General features: G+C 46.8%; 1 protein-coding gene across 7 annotated transcripts in view; it reads right to left on the bottom strand.

Moving 5' to 3' along the window:
* Nucleotides 1-17476, bottom strand: part of NAV2 (neuron navigator 2) — a 606131-nt gene that overhangs the window by 69641 nt on the left and 519014 nt on the right. For all 7 annotated transcript variants that reach the window (XM_085643594.1, XM_085643596.1, XM_085643598.1 and 4 more), the window contains 3 exons: nt 13504-13556; nt 1967-1990; nt 959-1033 (listed from right to left, as the gene is read on the bottom strand). In XM_085643594.1, coding sequence (XP_085499720.1) covers nt 959-1033; nt 1967-1990; nt 13504-13556 — 152 coding nt within the window. The remainder of the gene's footprint in view (nt 1-958; nt 1034-1966; nt 1991-13503; nt 13557-17476) is intronic.

Genomic DNA, 17476 nt, shown 5'->3' with positions numbered 1-17476 from the left:
GGATACACGGCCAAAGGATCCCAAGAAAGGGTTTTATCAAGCGCCATTTCTGGTTAAGCCACAGAGCTAGAGCTGCTGGGGACAGGTCAATCTATCAAGAGACCGATCATTTAATCCTAGTGAACAGACTGGGATTATCCTCTAGACCCCACTGATGACCGCTCTACCCTTCGGTTCCTTGGCAAGCACGTGAAACGTGGTGAATGCAGAAAAGCATTGGGTCTAGGGTCCTCAGGTACCACCACACAAGGGCACTATGTAAATGTATAAACAGATTTGTTGAGTGCTCCATTCCTTCACAGACGAGCGAAGAATCAGCAAAGTCTGACGGCCAAGCCGGACCCCAACAACCTCCTGCTCGGAGAAGATGTAAGAAGGGGCTTCAGAAGGTCTGCTGAGAAGTCTGCACTTGGAAGGCTGTCTGTTTTCATGTTAAAGAGTGAAATATTGGTTGAGGAATCCCTCAACATATTCAGACATATGTCCGGACAAAGCATCGTCAAGCGGAATTCACGTTACGAGTCATGTTATTACTGGAACACAAAGGTAGGAATCCAAAAGGACAGCTTGTTCTCCCTTTCACGCGAAGGAGAAGTATAGGATAACACCGTCCCTCGAAACCAATCTAAAATCAAGAATCTAGTAGGCCTCACCGAGGGGATCGAGGTGTTCAGTCACTTGTAATTGTAAAGTTATCGAAGATAAACTTATAACCTAAAATATCTCATACAGGTAAATTATGGTGTTGGCCAATAAAACTCACTCACAGATATGAATGCCATGATTGGTTTGTTGGAACACATGCAGAGCAAAACAGTACAGCAAAGTGCCTTTTTCAGAATACCACTATTACAAAAAAAATTAGTTTTTTTAAAATCAGGCAACAGGCCTGCAAGGAACATATTGCACAAAGTGATGCAGCTTGTGAATTTAATTTCACCTCCTTTCAGGGACTTACGTTAGCACTCAACTGAGTGGTTAGAGCAGACACCTTCTCCTGAGAAGCATCCAACTCCCTTCGTAGCTTGCGTATCTGAAGAGAATAGGAAACAAAGTAAGATTTCACATTCCTTGTGACTTTCGCTACACAAACACATCAATAAAAATGATCACACCAAGTATATTTTAAGTACAAATCCTCACACTTCCAAGTAAGGTCTACTCAGCAAACCATGCGGAGTAAAAAGGAGTTAAATTCAGAGTGAGACACAGGTAATCAATACCTCACTTGCTCCTATACAATCTAACAAAAAAAAGTCATGGCAGCCCTGGTGCAAGAGCTGTCAAGGACCCGTCTATCAGTCTGCTTAAAGTCACTGTTCTAGGCACACTCGCGGCAGTCACTTTTACGCAAGCGAGGCAGCGCCCACAATAGTCTAATGATCGGTCATCAAAAGGTCAGCCTGGTTTATATGGAATCATGTGTAACATTGGCAATGAAGATGCCTCTGTAAGGTAAGTAAGGCTGGGGCAGGGTCAGTGAAATATCTTGGCCCTTCTAGAATGTGACTAGACAAGTGGCAATGCCCCATCCCACTACGGGCTTCTAGAGGCATTGGCCTCTTGGACTTTCTTCCATTTGGTCTAGAGGTGAGCCCGCGGATGGCCAACAACGAAGCATCAATCAGGATTTATAAAGCGCCGCAAATCACCCGTGAGGGTCTCAAGGCGCTGGAGTGGTTAGCTGCTTCGCAGAAAAGCATCTTTCAAATGAAATTCGGAAATCTTATGCCTGCCCGATGCCACTGCTGGGGATAGTGTAGATGTTGGGGACCTTACAAGCGGGCTTCTGACAGCATTAGATTGTACACGCTCAGATGTGTTTGCAGGACAGCAACTAAGGTGGTAGGAGGGGTGTTGACATTTTAACAGGAGAGTGACGTTTATGAAGCATAGAAGTTCGGTTTGCTGAAGGGTTTCAATTTAACAAGTTTAATGACTGGCAAAAGCCAGAAAAGTTTCTCACCTCTGAATGACACTTTTCTTCGGGCTGTAAAAAAAAAAAAGATAAAACACCCATGAGTGGACAACATTGATCATTTATAACATTGAGGTAGTTCTACAGTGGGCACATGCAAACAGTAATTCAGGTGGACTTGCAGTACCCGTCAGCAGGATCACATTCAGCCCCATCTGGCTTCATCAACCCCTTCGTGCTGTTGCCCCCTCTACGGGTCTTCAGAGCGTGAAACAAAATGGATGCCATCTCTGAACAAGCACACGCGCCATTGTACCCGCTGCCTTACTGGCATTATTTATTTTTAGATACTTAAGGGGGGCTTATCCTTTTTCTTAGGCATGCACTTCAAAAAAAGAAAACAGTTTCAACATTAACTAAAGTCCTCTCTTCGCCCTCGTCTTCTGATGTCAAACAAATCTGTCCTCATTCAGCGTTTGTGCTGCAAACACTTTCCAAAAATCCTTCAGAGCAGGGCCTGCTGCATTATATGAACATCTCTGCTGCGGCTGGCGTGAAGATAAAGTGATGCCTATCAAGGTATGTGGTGGGACACGCGAGGGGCAGGGCCAGGGGGGCACAGATATCCATATATTGCCCAACATTACCCAACATGTGCCACTGTTCGCAAAGGCTTCGCACAATAGTAGTGTTCACACACACTGCCACAAGTGGGGTTGCATGCCAGAGTGCAGTGCATTCATTGGTTGTGCAGACAGTCCTGTTTAATCCATGCTCTCGAAGGTTCCAGAAATGCGTCTGCCATTTTTGCTGCAGCTGGTCCATCGAAGAACAATGCGGTAATAACACCCTGTTTCTCAAAAGAGTAAGGCCTTCCGACCACAAGGTCTATTGCTGAAACCACATTACCTAAACAAGGGCTTTCTCAACACCGCTTTGAACATCTCGCGCCCTAGCTCTGCAATACAGACCGCCTTCAGCAACCCACACACTCTGAAAGAATCTGCCTTTGAGGAAATGCTCTCTGTTGGAAATTACTTTTGATCCATTCTTGATTGAATCTCATTCTCCAAAGGGCCTTCAAAGAGTCCAGGGTGCCTGGAATGCTCTTTGGCAAGACCCAATGTGGTGTGAAAGTATCAGATTCAAGGTCCAATCAAAGTGAAACATTAAAGCCAGGGAAAGAGAGGAAACGGAGCCTTTTCCCCTCAGCGATGGACGGTTGAGGCTACAAACTCAAGGAGACACATATGAGGACAGTGCCCAAACTCCGGCAACTTAATCCTTCATAAGGGAATGCTCTACAATAGAAGGAACCAACATTATTTTGTTAACCAAGCACTCGTTACACCAGTCTCGCTGTTTCACGTTGTCTCAAATAAAACATGATACTTTATATTAAATTGAATGGCACTAATTTTAATGTTATCAGATGATGGAGGGCTCATTCAGCACTGCCAAGATTCAAACTTGTGAAGAGCAGGTGACATACATCGGAGAACGCCATTTCGGTGGCAAATACAACCCCAGGTGCTGAGCGCAGGTTCGCCGCTTCCATCCGAATTTGTGGCACACGCCATCACTCTTTCAATGCTCTGAGATTTTACTTTGCTTTTATGTCTTGAAATGCACCACAAGACCCCATAAAGCGGAGAAGAGACAGAAGCAAGAACAAACTAAATAGGAAGCGGGATGCCCAAGCCTTGCAAATGCATTGAGCTTTTAGGATTCCAAAATTACACTTAAGAGATAAACTGTTGATCGACTTGAGCTAAAAAAAATAAAAAAAAGATTGATTGTAAGGGCTATAAGTAAATAAATATCATTGCATCGAATATCACAACGATGCACGCAAACTAATTCAGCCATGAATGCCTATTACATCACAACTGATTCTGGCATTTGACATTCCACATATTGTATTGTAATTGCATTTGTCAAAGCACTTTTTCGGCGAGTAGCACGCTACTCCGGGACCTATAGAGGATTGGTGTTGAATTAGTATAGTGAAACATGTAAGTACATTTTAAGTGGTGGATAGGTTAGTCAGTTCTTCGGAAGGATAGCAGAAGGATAGAAAAGGAAAAAATGTTTGTACTTATATAGCGCTTGATTACCCCTGATGGGGTGTTAAAGCACGCTACTCCGGAAACCCATAAAGTATTAGTGGTGAATTAGTATGGCGAAATATGAAAGTCATTTTAGAGGTGGATATGTTATTCAGTTTTCTGGATAGAGAAGGGTAGGTGGCTGGATAGACGAGGGAAAGAGGTTTGTATTTATATAGCTCTGGCTACCCCAATGGGGTTTTGAAGCTCTTTTTTGGCGAGTAGCGCGCTACTCTGAATCCATAAGGATTAGTGTTGAATTAGTATGGTAAACCATGAAATTAATTTGAGTGGTGGATATGTTAGTCAGTTATTTGGATTGAGAAGGGTTGGGGAGGGGCAGAAAAGGGGAAAAGGTTTGCATTTATATAGCGCTTGTAACCCTGATGGGGTGTTGAAACGCTTTATTGGCAAGTAGCACGCTATTCTTGAACCCATAAAGGATTAGTGGCGAATTAGTATAGTCAAATATGGAATTTGAGAAGTGAACATGTTAGTCTGTTATTTTGATTGAAAAGGATAGTGGAGGGATAGAAGAGTGAAGGTTTTTTTGGGGGTTTTTTTTAGGTCATAGTAGTAGTAGGAGGAGGCTTTTGGATGAGTAAAAAGGGTTTTTGAATGGGAAGAGTCAGAGGGAAGAGTTTAGTAAGGTTTGTTTTGGGAGATCGGTATAGTAAAAGGTGTCCGATGATGAAAGGAGGGGTACACTAGGAGAGAGTCGAGAAAGGGTTATTTTGGGGATCATAGTAGTGGTATGAGGTTTGGGATGAATGAGAGGGTGGATGTAGAGGATATATTGATAGATGTATAGGGTGAGAGATAGGGTAGTGCATTGGAAATAGTAGTAGAAAGAAGTTTGAGATGAGTCAGAAAATTGGGCTAGAAGATATATTGAGAGAAGTATAGGCTGAGAAATAGGGTAGTGCACTGTAAATGCTAAATTAGAAGTGATAACTATATAGATCCATAAGTACATTGAAAGTATATAGATGCATAAAGGAGGTAAGTATATGTAGATTAAAGATATTGATAGAGGTACAGGATGAGAAATAGGGTAGTGCATCGGATATGCTTTTTCATGAGAAAAGTATCGGACACACAGATCCAAGTACATGGAGGTACATAGATGCACAATGGAAGCAAGTACATGTAGACCAAAGATTACTTTTTTTTTTTTAACAACCTAATTATTCTACATGTTTATACAAAGCAATACACAAAGATAGGTACATATCTATAGTGAAAATAAATGCTTATATACAGAGGGATATGTTGTAATGAATATGCTACTTACCAGTATGCATCTGTTCTTGGCATGTAGGGCTGCTGACATTCATATCTGTGCATAGATCGCCGCCTAGTGTTGGGTCCGGATGTTTGTACGTTGTTGTCCTGGAAGAGTCTTCGAAGTATCCTTGGATAGGTGACTCCTCCCCTGGACTACAGTGCGCATGGGCATCCTCTCCATCCTCAGATTGTTTTTCGCCATTGTGGCAGTGATGGAGTAGATACAGAAAGTGATGACCATGCTTGCAGTAATTCTGAGAGCTGCAGCTGCGACAGGCGCCGGGGAGGAGGGAGGGCGATATGAATGTCAGCAGCCCTACATGCCAAGAACAGATGCATACTGGTAAGTAGCATATTCAGTTCGAGGCATGTGGGCTGCTGAATTCATATCTGTGCATAGAATACATAGCAGTGCCCTCTATTAGCGGCGGCTACCCGTGCCAGCTGCAGCGGTCTGAAAAAGTGTTTTGAGAACAGCCTGTCCTACAGCTGCCTGCTGTTTTGACTGCACATCTACGCAATAGTGTTTTGTAAATGTGTGTGTAGTGGACCATGTGGCTGCTCTGCATATATCATGCAGGGGAATATTTCCTAGGAAGGCCATGGAAGCCCCCAACTTACGTGTTGAGTGGGCTCGTGGTGGAATAGTTAATGTGCGTTTTGCCTTTTGATAACAGATTTGAATACACTTAACTATCCATCTGGCTATCCCTGCTTTGGAGATGGCGTTACCTTTGTGGTGTGGGGCAAAGGCAACGAACAGTTGTTTTGTCTTCCTGAATGGTTTAGTCCTGTCGATGTAGTACATGAGGGCCCTCCGTACATCTAGTGTATGTAGTGCCCTTTCTGCAACAGTTTGTGGGTTTTGGAAGAAAACGGGCAGTTCAATAGTCTGGTTCATGTGGAACTGCGATATTACCTTGGGCATGAACTTGGGGTTGGTACGTAGTACGACCCTGTTGGCGTGAACCTGAATAAATGGCTCTTGAACGGTTAGTGCCTGGAGTTCACTAACTCTTCTGAGGGAAGTGATCGCTACTAGGAAGGCCACTTTCCAGGTAAGGAATTGAATCTCGCATGAGTGTAGAGGTTCAAAGGGTGGACCCATCAGGCGTGTGAGGACCAAGTTGAGGTTCCACATTGGAGCCGGTGGGTGACTAGGTGGAATGACTCGTTTGAGCCCTTCCAAGAATGCTTTGATGGCAGGCACTCTGAATAGAGAGAGGTGCTGCCTGGTTTGCAGATAGGCTGATATTGCGGTCAAATGGACACGTATAGAGGTGTACGCCAGATTGCATCGATATAGGTGTAAGAGATAACAGATGATGTTTTGGATGGATGCGTCCAGCGGGTTGATGTCATTATTACCGCAATAAATGACGAACCTTTTCCATTTGGCTGCATAGCAAGCTCTGGTAGTGGGTCTCCTGGCCTCCTTGATGATGTCCATACAGTCAGGTGGCAGGTTGAGATAGCCAAACTCTAGGACTTCAGGAGCCAGATCGCCAGATTCAGCTGTTGCGGATCTGGGTGCTGAACCTCTCCATGGTTCTGCGTCAAATGCGCGGGTTTGATCCGCAGCCTTTGATGCGGCACCACGGAAAGTTCGAGGAAGGTGGTGTACCACGGCTGGCGTGCCCACGTGGGAGCAACTAGGACGAGTGTCAGGGAGTGTTGTCGGAGTTTGCGGGCCACTAGCGGTATCAATGGCGCTGGGGGAAAAGCGTACGCAAATCTGCCGGACCAGTTCATCCATATCGCATTGCCCTGCGACTGCGGATGTGGGAATCTGGCGGCGAAGCTTGGGCATTTTGCGTTTTCGCTTGTCGCGAATAGGTCTATCTCCGGATGACCCCACTGCTGAAAGTACGGTTGGAGTACTGATGGGTGTAACTCCCACTCGTGCATTTGGTGGCTGTGTCTGCTGAGCAGATCCGCCATCTGGTTGTCCTTGCCAGGGAGGTGTTCCGCCATGAGGAACATGTTCCTCTGAATGGCCCACTTCCACATGCTCTGAGCCAGATGAGACAACTGTGGAGAGTGTGTGCCTCCCTGTTTCTGTATGTAGTACATTGCGGTCATGTTGTCCGTCCGGATCAACACGACCTTGTTGCATAGATGTACTTTGAATGCCTTCATGGCTAGGAAGATTGCCATCAATTCCAGAAGGTTGATGTGCAACTTCTTTTGTTGTGTTGTCCATAGTCCTTGCACTGTGTAGTGGAGTACATGAGCTCCCCATCCCTGGAGAGACGCGTCCGCTGTCAGTACTATTTGTGGGACAGGCTCTTGGAACGGTCGGCCCTTGCAAAGGTTTTGTGGATTCCACCAATGCAGAGAGTTGTATGCCCGACCGCTCACCAACACTAGGTCCTTTAACTGTCCTTGAGCCTGATTCCACTGACGTGCTAGGCACTCCTGAAGTGGGCGCATATGTAATCTCGCGTGCGGGACTATGAAGATGCAGGAGGCCATCATGCCTATCAACTGCATAAACACTCGCGCTGGAAGTGAGTGATTGGGTTTGAATTTGGAGATCAGCAGTTGTATGCTGTTGATCCTCACTAAATTTGGCTGAGCTGTGGCCGCCAGAGTGTCTATAGTCGCACCTAGGTACTGTTGTACGTGTGCGGGCTGGAGATGGGACTTTGGATAATTTAGTGAGAATCCCAGACTGTGAAGAATGTGAATGGTGCGGGACATGTGGCTTGCACATTGCTGGGCTGACTTCGCTTGAACGAGCCAGTCGTCTAGGTAGGGGTAGACGTGTATATGCTGCCTCCGTAGATGTGCTGCCACCGTAGCTAGGCACTTCGTGAAAACCCTGGGCGCTGTTGTCACGCCGAAGGGAAGGACTTTGAACTGATAGTGCTGCCCCTGAACAGTGAACCTGAGGTATTTTTTGTGTGAGGGGTGGATGGGTATGTGAAAGTACGCATCCTTGAGGTCCAGTGTGGCTAGGAAGTCTCCCTGCTTGAGAAGCGGAAGGACTTGCTGTAGAGTGAGCATATGAAAGTGCTCTGAAAGAATGTACTGGTTCAGGGGTCTCAGGTCCAATATAGGTCTGAGCGACCCGTCCTTTTTTGGAATTAAGAAGTAGAGGGAGTACACTCCCGCACCCTGCTCGTGGATGGGTACGACCTCTATAGCGCCTTTTAGAAGCATACTTTGCACTTCTTGCTGTAAGAGCGGTAAGTGCTCTGAGGACATAGGACGGCTTCTTGGTGGTATTGTGGGTGGAGTGGAGGTTAACTCCAGACAGTAACCGTATTTTATAATATCTTTGACCCACCTGTCCGTGGTGATGGAATTCCACGTGGACAGGAACCTTTGTAGCCTTCCCCCGACAGGTGTTATGTGGTCGGGAGGAAGGGAGAGGGCGTCACTGCTTGTTCTTGGGGGAGGACCTGGTGTTGCCGTAGCCGCGTCCTCTGCCCTTTGTGCTGGAGCCACGATATCCACCTCGGGTGTTTTTATCATAGGTGGTCTGTGTATTGCCTTTGTTATATGTTTGTTGTGACCCCTGTCCTCTACCTGCTCCCTTGTTTCCGGGGCGACGAAAGGAGCCGCTCCGAAAGGACTGAGTTTGTAGTGCGCCCATGGACTTTGCAGTGTCCGTATCCTTTTTTATCTTTTCGAGGGTGGTGTCAACCTCTGGCCCGAATAAATAGTCGGGGTTGACGGGCTGGTTCAGTATATTGTTTTGTACCTCAGGCTTGAATCCTGAGATCCGTAGCCAGGCATGTCGTCGCAACATGACGCTTGTGTTTATGGCTCTGGCAGCCGTGTCTGCAGCATCTAGTGCGCATTTGATGGAAGCGTTCGTTAGTAGCTGTCCTTCTCTGATGAGCATTTCTGCGCCTTCCTTGAACTGGTCAGGGAGATGTTGGAATATTTTCTCCAGTGTGTCATAGTGCGCTCTATCATAGCGAGCAAGGAGCGCCTGAGTGTTGGCTATGCGCCATATGTTGGCAGCTTGGGCGGCAACTCGCTTGCCAGAGGTTTCTAACACCTTGGACTCTTTGTCTGGGGGAGGAGCGTCACCTGTTGTTTGCGAGTGTGCCCTCTTGCGTGCATTCGCTACGACGATGGAGTCGAGTGGTAATTGTCCTCTGATGTAAGTAGGATCCCCAGGTGCTGATCTGTATTTTTTATCAATCCTGGGGTTTATCACTCGTGCCCTGGTGGGTTCTTTGAAAATGTCCTTGGCTGGTTTGAGGACCCCCTTCAACATTGGCAGAGTCTTTACATGTCTTTCTGAGGATGCAAAGGTGTCCATTAGAAAGTCATCTTCGATGGTATCAGAGTGAAGCTGTACCCCATGGTTATTGGCAGCACGTTCGATAAGAGCATTGAACGCCGCAGTATCCTCCGTAGGAGATGTCTTTGCCCCATAGAGTTGTGGATCCTGTGCATCGAGAGGTGCACTGGGGTCTGCAGGGTCGCCCCAAGTTTGATCAGGGTCCTGCTGGTCATCAGGGTCCGTGTCTACATGGTAGGGGACTTGGTCAGCCATGTAGTCCTCCAATGCGTCTGTATCGGAGCGTGTGGGGGAGAACCGGTGTGGATCCTGGTAGGATGAATGGAAGGGTTCATAAAGGAGAGGTTCCGATTCTGCAGGCAACTTCCTTTTTAGTGGGATCCTGAAAGGGTCCAATGGCGGCTCCGAAGTTATCCTTCGGTCGTGGAGAATCATCCTGCCAGTGCCGGCGTCGATGATACGTGCCGGAGACGTCTCAGCAGGTGTGACCGTAGGTTGGGTGACCCGTGTCCTGAGTTGGAACATTTTTGGGATTGTCGACGGAGGCAAGCCGAAGGTAATGTTGGTCGGCACCGAAGAGGCTGCTGGAGCTCCGACCGAACCGGAGCCCGACGTGTCCTGGAGGACAGGTGTGGTTTTGCTGCCTTGCGTCGCACCAGGTCGTACTTGGGGCGCCTTCGAGGCTTTGGCACCGGCCAGGCTCGTAGAGGCGGCCGTAGATTTTTTCGGCGCCGGCGGGTCATCGAGTCGAGGTGAAGAGATCACCGTCGAAGTCTTCGATACCTGAGGCTTAGGTGTCGTCGAGGGAGCGATGTGAGACACAGCAGGCGGTACGGCCCTTGGTGTCGTCGGTGCCGGTAGCCGAGCAGGTTTGTCGGTGCCGATGGCTTTTTTCCGTTTGTCGACTCCAACGTCGCCCGCTTCAAGTTCGGCACCGAAGTCCCTCTTGGTGCGGTCGGTGCCGACACGGTGCGCTGGCGTCGAAGGCCTCGATCCGACCAGCGCTACTTTCAGTTTCGGTTTCGGTGGAACCTGAGCAGCTTTCGGTTTCGGTTTTGTGGTAGGGAAACCAGCCTGTTTATGTAGTAATGGCTGCCGCTGAACGTCCGAGGCCGGGCCCGAGGGCGGGGCCGAAGAACTGCGGGATGGGTCTCGGGTAAGGCCCGAAGGCGATCCCTCGACCGGAGCCATAGGCTGTGGCACTGGTGTTTGAACGGTTTGAACAGGTAGGCCTTGTTCATCATTGGAGCTACTTTCTTCGGCCCCTAAGGCCTCCTCGTCGTCTCCTACCTCGGTGTCGTCTTCACCTCTGTGGAAGAGTGACTCGTCTTCCTCGTCCGATCCGGGTTCGTGTTCGGAAACGGGACTGGAGGGCAAGACTTCCAATTCCTCGACGTCTTCGGCCTCGTCGAAGATGTCTGTTGGGGCCGGTGCCGCGTGCTGCGCCTCCAGTCTCGCCGCTCGTCGATTCCGCAGAGTCTTCTTGGAGCGGAACCGGGCACAGGCCATGCATGTTGATTCGTCGTGGTCCGGCGAAAGGCATTTGTTGCACACCGGATGGACGTCGATGTGTGGGTACTTCGCATTGCATACCGGACACCTTTTGAATGGCGTCCTGGATTCCATCGTCGAAGTAGTCGATGGACAGGTAAATGCGAAAGAAGTCGGCGCTGAAAGTTAGTAAACTAACAAAATTCTATCGAAACCCGATCGATAAACAGTACCGACGCGAACTAAAGGCCTTTTGGCCTCGAAAAAATATTTTCCTAACTTGAGCTAAGATAGCACATCCGAACCCAATGGCGGAAAAAAACAATCTGAGGATGGAGAGGATGCCCATGCGCACTGTAGTCCAGGGGAGGAGTCACCTATCCAAGGATACTTCGAAGACTCTTCCAGGACAACAACGTACAAACATCCGGACCCAACACTAGGCGGCGATCTATGCACAGATATGAATTCAGCAGCCCACATGCCTCGAACATATATATTTGCGTCTGGTGCTCATGTGGGGAAGAGCCAATTCTTGAGAAGCTTTCTGAAGATAAGGTGGATCTTATGTTGAGGGTTAAAGAGTTCCATTGTGTTGCTGCTTGAACAGAGAAGGATGTGCCACCCATGTTCTTTTTCTTGTATCTTGGAATTTGGAAGCAAGATGCACAGAATTCAAGTATTCTGAGCCACAATAATAATTATTGCAGGGAAATATGTATATGAGTGTATTGAAAGTAAAGCTTTACCTACTTTCATTTAAATGAGGCAGTACAAAAAATTAGCTTCTAGGTGAAGATTAGACAATTACAATCTTAGCGCGTGCCACATACTTGGAGGGTAGCCTGCGTCCGAACTTACTTGAGAGTGAAGTAACCAAATCGTGCTTGCTGCACACACGGAGGAGTGTAGTCCTCACCTGAACCTGCCTGGCTGTGACTTCACCAAATCAAGGAAAGCTACACACATGCATTGTGTGCACATCAAAAACAAAATCTTTGCCTAACTATGCCTAGTGTAGTTTTCGCGTCGGAGTCAATCTTCACAGCAAACAACTCCAATTAAAAATATGGTTCTATGACCACACAGTTCTCACAAGAGCATGCAACAAACACTACTATGTTCCAAATACTGAGACACAGCCTGCGTGAAGTTGCAGAACATTCCCTGCATGAAGAGAAAATGAGCTTGTTGATCATTGCGAATGTGAAGAGTGGATCCAACCGGTGAGTAGAGGTGGTCGAGACAAGCAATTAACAGGGAGAGCTGAGCCAAGGGCTGGCTCTAGCTCAAGGTCTCTGTGTACAAGCTGAACCCTGAAAATATTTAGCATGTAAATCATGTGATGTGACAAGCATAATATAAGGTGTCTTCAAAATTGCAAAAAGTGCATTTCTTGAACATGCAGAGGGTTTTCACCTTAGTTCGCCAGATTATCTCTGCACTGAGAAACATTTACTAAAAGACTTTTAAATATGCTGTGAGAAACAGTCCAGCCCACACCCAGATGACAATGCTATTAGTGAATTAATAGTCAAGTTAGTGGTCATGTGTACCCTATATGTGGCCTTGGTTCTTATTAAAGATGGAGCCATATTGTAAACTATTAAATCAAACATAAGGTAGGTTCTTATACGGCGCACATCCCGAACTCGCGTATTTGAAAATGCTCTCGTATGTGAAAATGAAAAAAGGGTCAATGTGAAAAACAATTTGACTAAGACTGTAGAATATTGTCAAACAGGAAAGCCAGGAGTGGTGCCAGATTTTCTAGTTTCACTGTGCAATTCAGATACTATATGGGTATCTTTTTCTGACATCACAGGTTAATGCTTTGTTTATGTGTTTTTTAGAGCGCATAGCTGCCCGAGGGCTTCCCAGCGCTGCGGAGCAGGAGAGAGCGGGAACGATGACTGGAAATAGCCATGTCTTCTGTTTTTTCCTGAAGGTAGGACCTCTCTGCTGCCTCTCCTTGCCTGTGCAACTCCCTGCCACTGAGATCAGGTTTGCCCAGGCTTTCTTTCTCTTATAAGTTTTCAAATGTCATTTTCTGCACTCAAGCCTTCCATGCCTACTTTGAGCCAACCCTGCTCTTTATGCTCGCTCTCTCGCTTGCCCACTACTGCATGCCTGTCCTACTCTATTCTGTAGAATTTTCTTTTCCCTTATTTTTAAGCCTCAATAGTTTTCCATGTTTGTCATGTTTTACTTTTGATGTATTGGAGTTGCACACCACAACTTGGTTACATGTTGTGCTGTGCCCTTTCCTACAATGAAATTAAATAAAAATATATTCTGGAATTTGCATTTAAAATGTTCCAAATAGAATTCAAACAACAGTTCCCAAAATGCAGATTTGTAAAATATATCATGAGTGCGTAACAAAATCATGGCCAAGATGGAGGCTTTCCTGGCAGTCAAATGCCTTATAAACTTACCGTTGAATAGACCGAGGAGGTACTCGAAACCAACGACAGGGAGGATCCGTGGACTAAAAAAAACAGAGAAAACTGTGTAAACGAAAAGCATTTGATATTATTAACAGAGTAATGTATTAGTGAGTTCCCATACATACAAACGTGTGCACGCGTGTATATCTTTAGGCATATATAGACAAAGCTTTGCTTCAGTCCAGATAACCGTGCTTTGGCGCCAGTGCTGGGGAGGAGACCATAATGCAGAGTGATGCAGGAGTACTGCTGCAGGCATGAGGTTGTGCACTAAATCTAGAAATCAGGGCCAGGCAAACTATCAAACACCAGCAACAATGACTACCACCAGCTAGATATCACTCTTTATGGCAAAGCAGCTGTGGGTGCAGATGTGCACTTGGAGATCTATCAGGCATGGAAGGAAAAGACTGCACTGGCAAAGCTAGTCCAGGGCCAGGCTAGACTAGCTACCACCTACGGATCTACCAGCAGGGGATGTCGGAAAACACCCACTAGTGGCAGACGTCACCAAACTAGAACACGAAACGTGAAAGAGTCCAGTGTAATTTCATCTTGAATGCCAAAAAACTGTTTATGGACAAGGTCACACCTCAATCAACATCTGCTGCTCGTGATATACATATCCAACACACTTCAAACCACACACTCTCAAAAGGTGCCCAAAACTGATGGAAATCAGAGCACTATTATAGCCTTATAGCCCACCGTACCGGGCTATACCGGCTATTAAAGGCCAGCTCCTGCGTTAAAGGCCTGAGCCAAAGGCGAGGGACTTTAACAAGGGAGCGGGACTTTAATAGCCGGTATAGCACTGCTACGAAGGGGTATATGGGTTTTAGAACATTCTGCCACTAGAGGGCAGACTGTTCTAACAAATAAAACAAAGGGCTCTCAAAGCTCGAGGGGATTTAAATCCCCTCGAGCTCCGAGAGGCCTTTGTAGAACATTGAAATGTTGCTCTGCGGGCCTTTACCAGCCCGTAGAAGCAGGGAGCACTCCATTGTCTTCCATGGAGCTCCCAACATTCCAATGTTCTAATATATATTATATTAAGTGCTGTACAAATGCTGCCACACTATACATTGCAACTATGGCTTGAGTGGGGTTTCTGAAATCAGTGAGCAAGCATGGTACATCCATCAGTTGAGCCAGTGTTGAGGAAAATGTGCCTTCTAGCAGAAACCAACCACTTTACAAATATTTATTTATTCCGAGCTTTGCAGCAGCACACACAGAAAGGCACGCGGACCACAGACAGCGCTGCTGATCCCAGCGCAACAATACCCAACGCTTAAGAAAAGAGGGAAGCTTTTCAGCTCGCGTGCACAGAGCTGGGGCAAATGATCAACTGTTTGATCCAGACCACAGGTAAAAGAGTTACAGTGACATGAAGGAATGAAAACTTTAGATTAAGAAGTAACAGAATCCCTCACGGTGCTTCCTAGAGGCCATTCATCCGGGAACTACACTTTCAAGGTTGTTAACTCAATAAATCGGTTAAACCACCTACCCATGGAGAGGCTGCACATACTAGCCTTATACTGCAGACTGAGGTCACGCTCACGAGACCATTTCAGTAACAAGTCTGCTCTGCATTACAAATGTTTACTATGGTGGCGGCAAGGCCAGCCCCACGTCTCTTCAAAGCCCTGCACTATTAAAACTAAGTACGCTCTGACTGTTTAAAGAAGGTGTCACACCTATATATCAAAACGCACTATAAAAATAAAAAAAATCAAGCAAGTGACGCACTTTTAATCACATCATGCATTTAAAACAGAAGTTCGAGGCCTTTTACAGCACCTTAAACTGTAATAGATCGCCTGTAACTTTTCAAATCAATCTACAGTTTGTACAAAAAACCTTTTCGTAGGATCCAAACAAGAGTGTGGATGTATTTATGAATTGCAAAAACTCTTTCTCACGCCCAAATACAACTTCTAAGGCCGGGACCATCAACCTATGGCGTTTGCAGGGAGCACGGCCTTTGAAAATAGCCACGCTGAGACTGGCTTGGAAATCTGATTGCTTCCAGGAAATATTTTCCTTTCTGGCTATTCCGGTTGCCACTTGCGCCATGCCCCTGAAGTACAGTCCAATGCATTGGCAGTCCAATTTTACAATCTTCAGTCATAAAATTGCTCCTGTGATAAAGTGAGTTTGGCACCAGGACTGGGTCAGGGCCACCTGTCAGAAAAATCTAAATGGTGACGTAGGGCAAGTCGTCCTGCAAGATGGCTGTAAATGCTTCGATCTCCCAATGTCCAGTCTCCACCACACTTCACATTTGCTGAATCTGTGCTGGTAAGGGTCATCCAGGGCTCAGTTATGGAGAAGGGAGATTCCTCCCTCTGATAGTCAGTTTTCTGTATCGGTTGAAGCCATTAACTTAGCCTATCTGATTGCAGGCTGGGTTCCTCGAGCCCCATCTGGTCATTTAAAGAATTGCAGAAAAGTATCTGCGGCGACAGTCTTGAGCCTCCGGGTGGCAGTGGGGCAAGCTAAGAGAGCTGGAGGTAGGAAGTGTGAAAGCCAATGGGAGATGCAGCGGCGAACCTGAGCTGCGGAAGGAGACACATGAGACCTGGGGAGAAAGGTGTTGCTGCAAAAGCAAAATAAAACTGCAGCGGGGGCGTGATCACCATGACGCGCAGAGGAGTCGTCATTCTCTTCATACTGGCTGAATCACTTTCTAGAGGAGAGAACTCTGATGTCAATTTTCATCTTCCGTCCTTAGGTCATCCCTTTGCATTTCATAACGTATAAGGCAGATCCTCCTGGGATCATCATGCTGAAGTGGACACTGATTAGGAACACAAACGTGCTCTTCGTGACCAGTGACCAATCAGTGGCCAACCTATTGCAATGCTCCATGTGTCCCCTGGGCCTGCATCGCACGTATCCCTACCATTTAAGTCCTTACCGATCACAGCACTCTCTCTCTCCCGAGTGGGAAAAAAATCACTCCCACCACAGGTATCAAAATGGTTTAAAGTTAAGTTGTTGTTCATGTCTGCTGTTAACGTAAAGAATCTTTAAATGTAATCATGCGTTCAGTGAAATAAGATATTAAAGCAATTACAACCCAGCAAGAGGTCGGTTTTAGCGAATAGCATGGACAGCTTCCAGGCGAGGATGCGATGACTACAGCTGAAATGATTAAAGACTCATGCCAACACGTTTCAGGCTTCTTTCACATATGTGTATTTTTTGCACCCCATAGCAAATAGGCCAGGCAGAGTATCCGGTGCAACAGGCAAAACACCTCTGCTTTCCAAGAGATGACAGTCATGTGTAGTCTAGTCCACCCATCAGAAAGTCATAGTAGCCCTTTCTCCTCCCGTGTCCCTTAATTTGCAGAACCTGAATTTCGCCAGGGTTCCTGGCTTGTGATGGGTAGCTTCACACTTCTCTCGGCTTGTGGACTATGCATTGTTTTCATGCCTGTGCCCAGGAGCAGAGGACGTCTGGGAGGCCTTCCGCTTTAGGTATTGTGCTCTCTCGATTCCATTTCCGCCGTGTTTTGTTCCCGCACTTTGTTTTTAGCGCATATCCGTTCCACCTACTCCTTTACCTTGCAGAAGGGGAGCCAAGACCCAGACACAACCATTTTTAGTCACACAGTTGCACCTCCTACTTGGAGCTGGATTTCACAGCAGGTCACACTGCCTGGGGGCGTCTCACTCTTCCGACAAAGCAGAATGCTACATCAATTTTACACAAAGTGCTGAGCTTGGCAATATTACAGATCACATAGCTGAGGGCATTCAACACTAAGATAAACAACTCGGGCACAAAGGGTTGAATGTGGTGCTCCTGCCTGTTCAGACAAAAGACAGTCGCTGCTAGGAGAAGCCGCTTTGTCTTTTCTCCTTCCATACTCCTTTCCATGACTCAATGCCCAGGAGCAGGCGGGCTCGCCGAGATCTCTCATCAGCCTCAGCTTTGCTACAGCATG

This window comes from Triturus cristatus, chromosome 3_1 (assembly GCF_964204655.1).
Source record: "Triturus cristatus chromosome 3_1, aTriCri1.1, whole genome shotgun sequence".
Lineage (NCBI taxonomy): Eukaryota > Metazoa > Chordata > Amphibia > Caudata > Salamandridae > Triturus > Triturus cristatus.
Note: the sequence above shows the minus strand (reverse complement) of the source record. Positions and strands in the feature narration are given on the sequence as shown.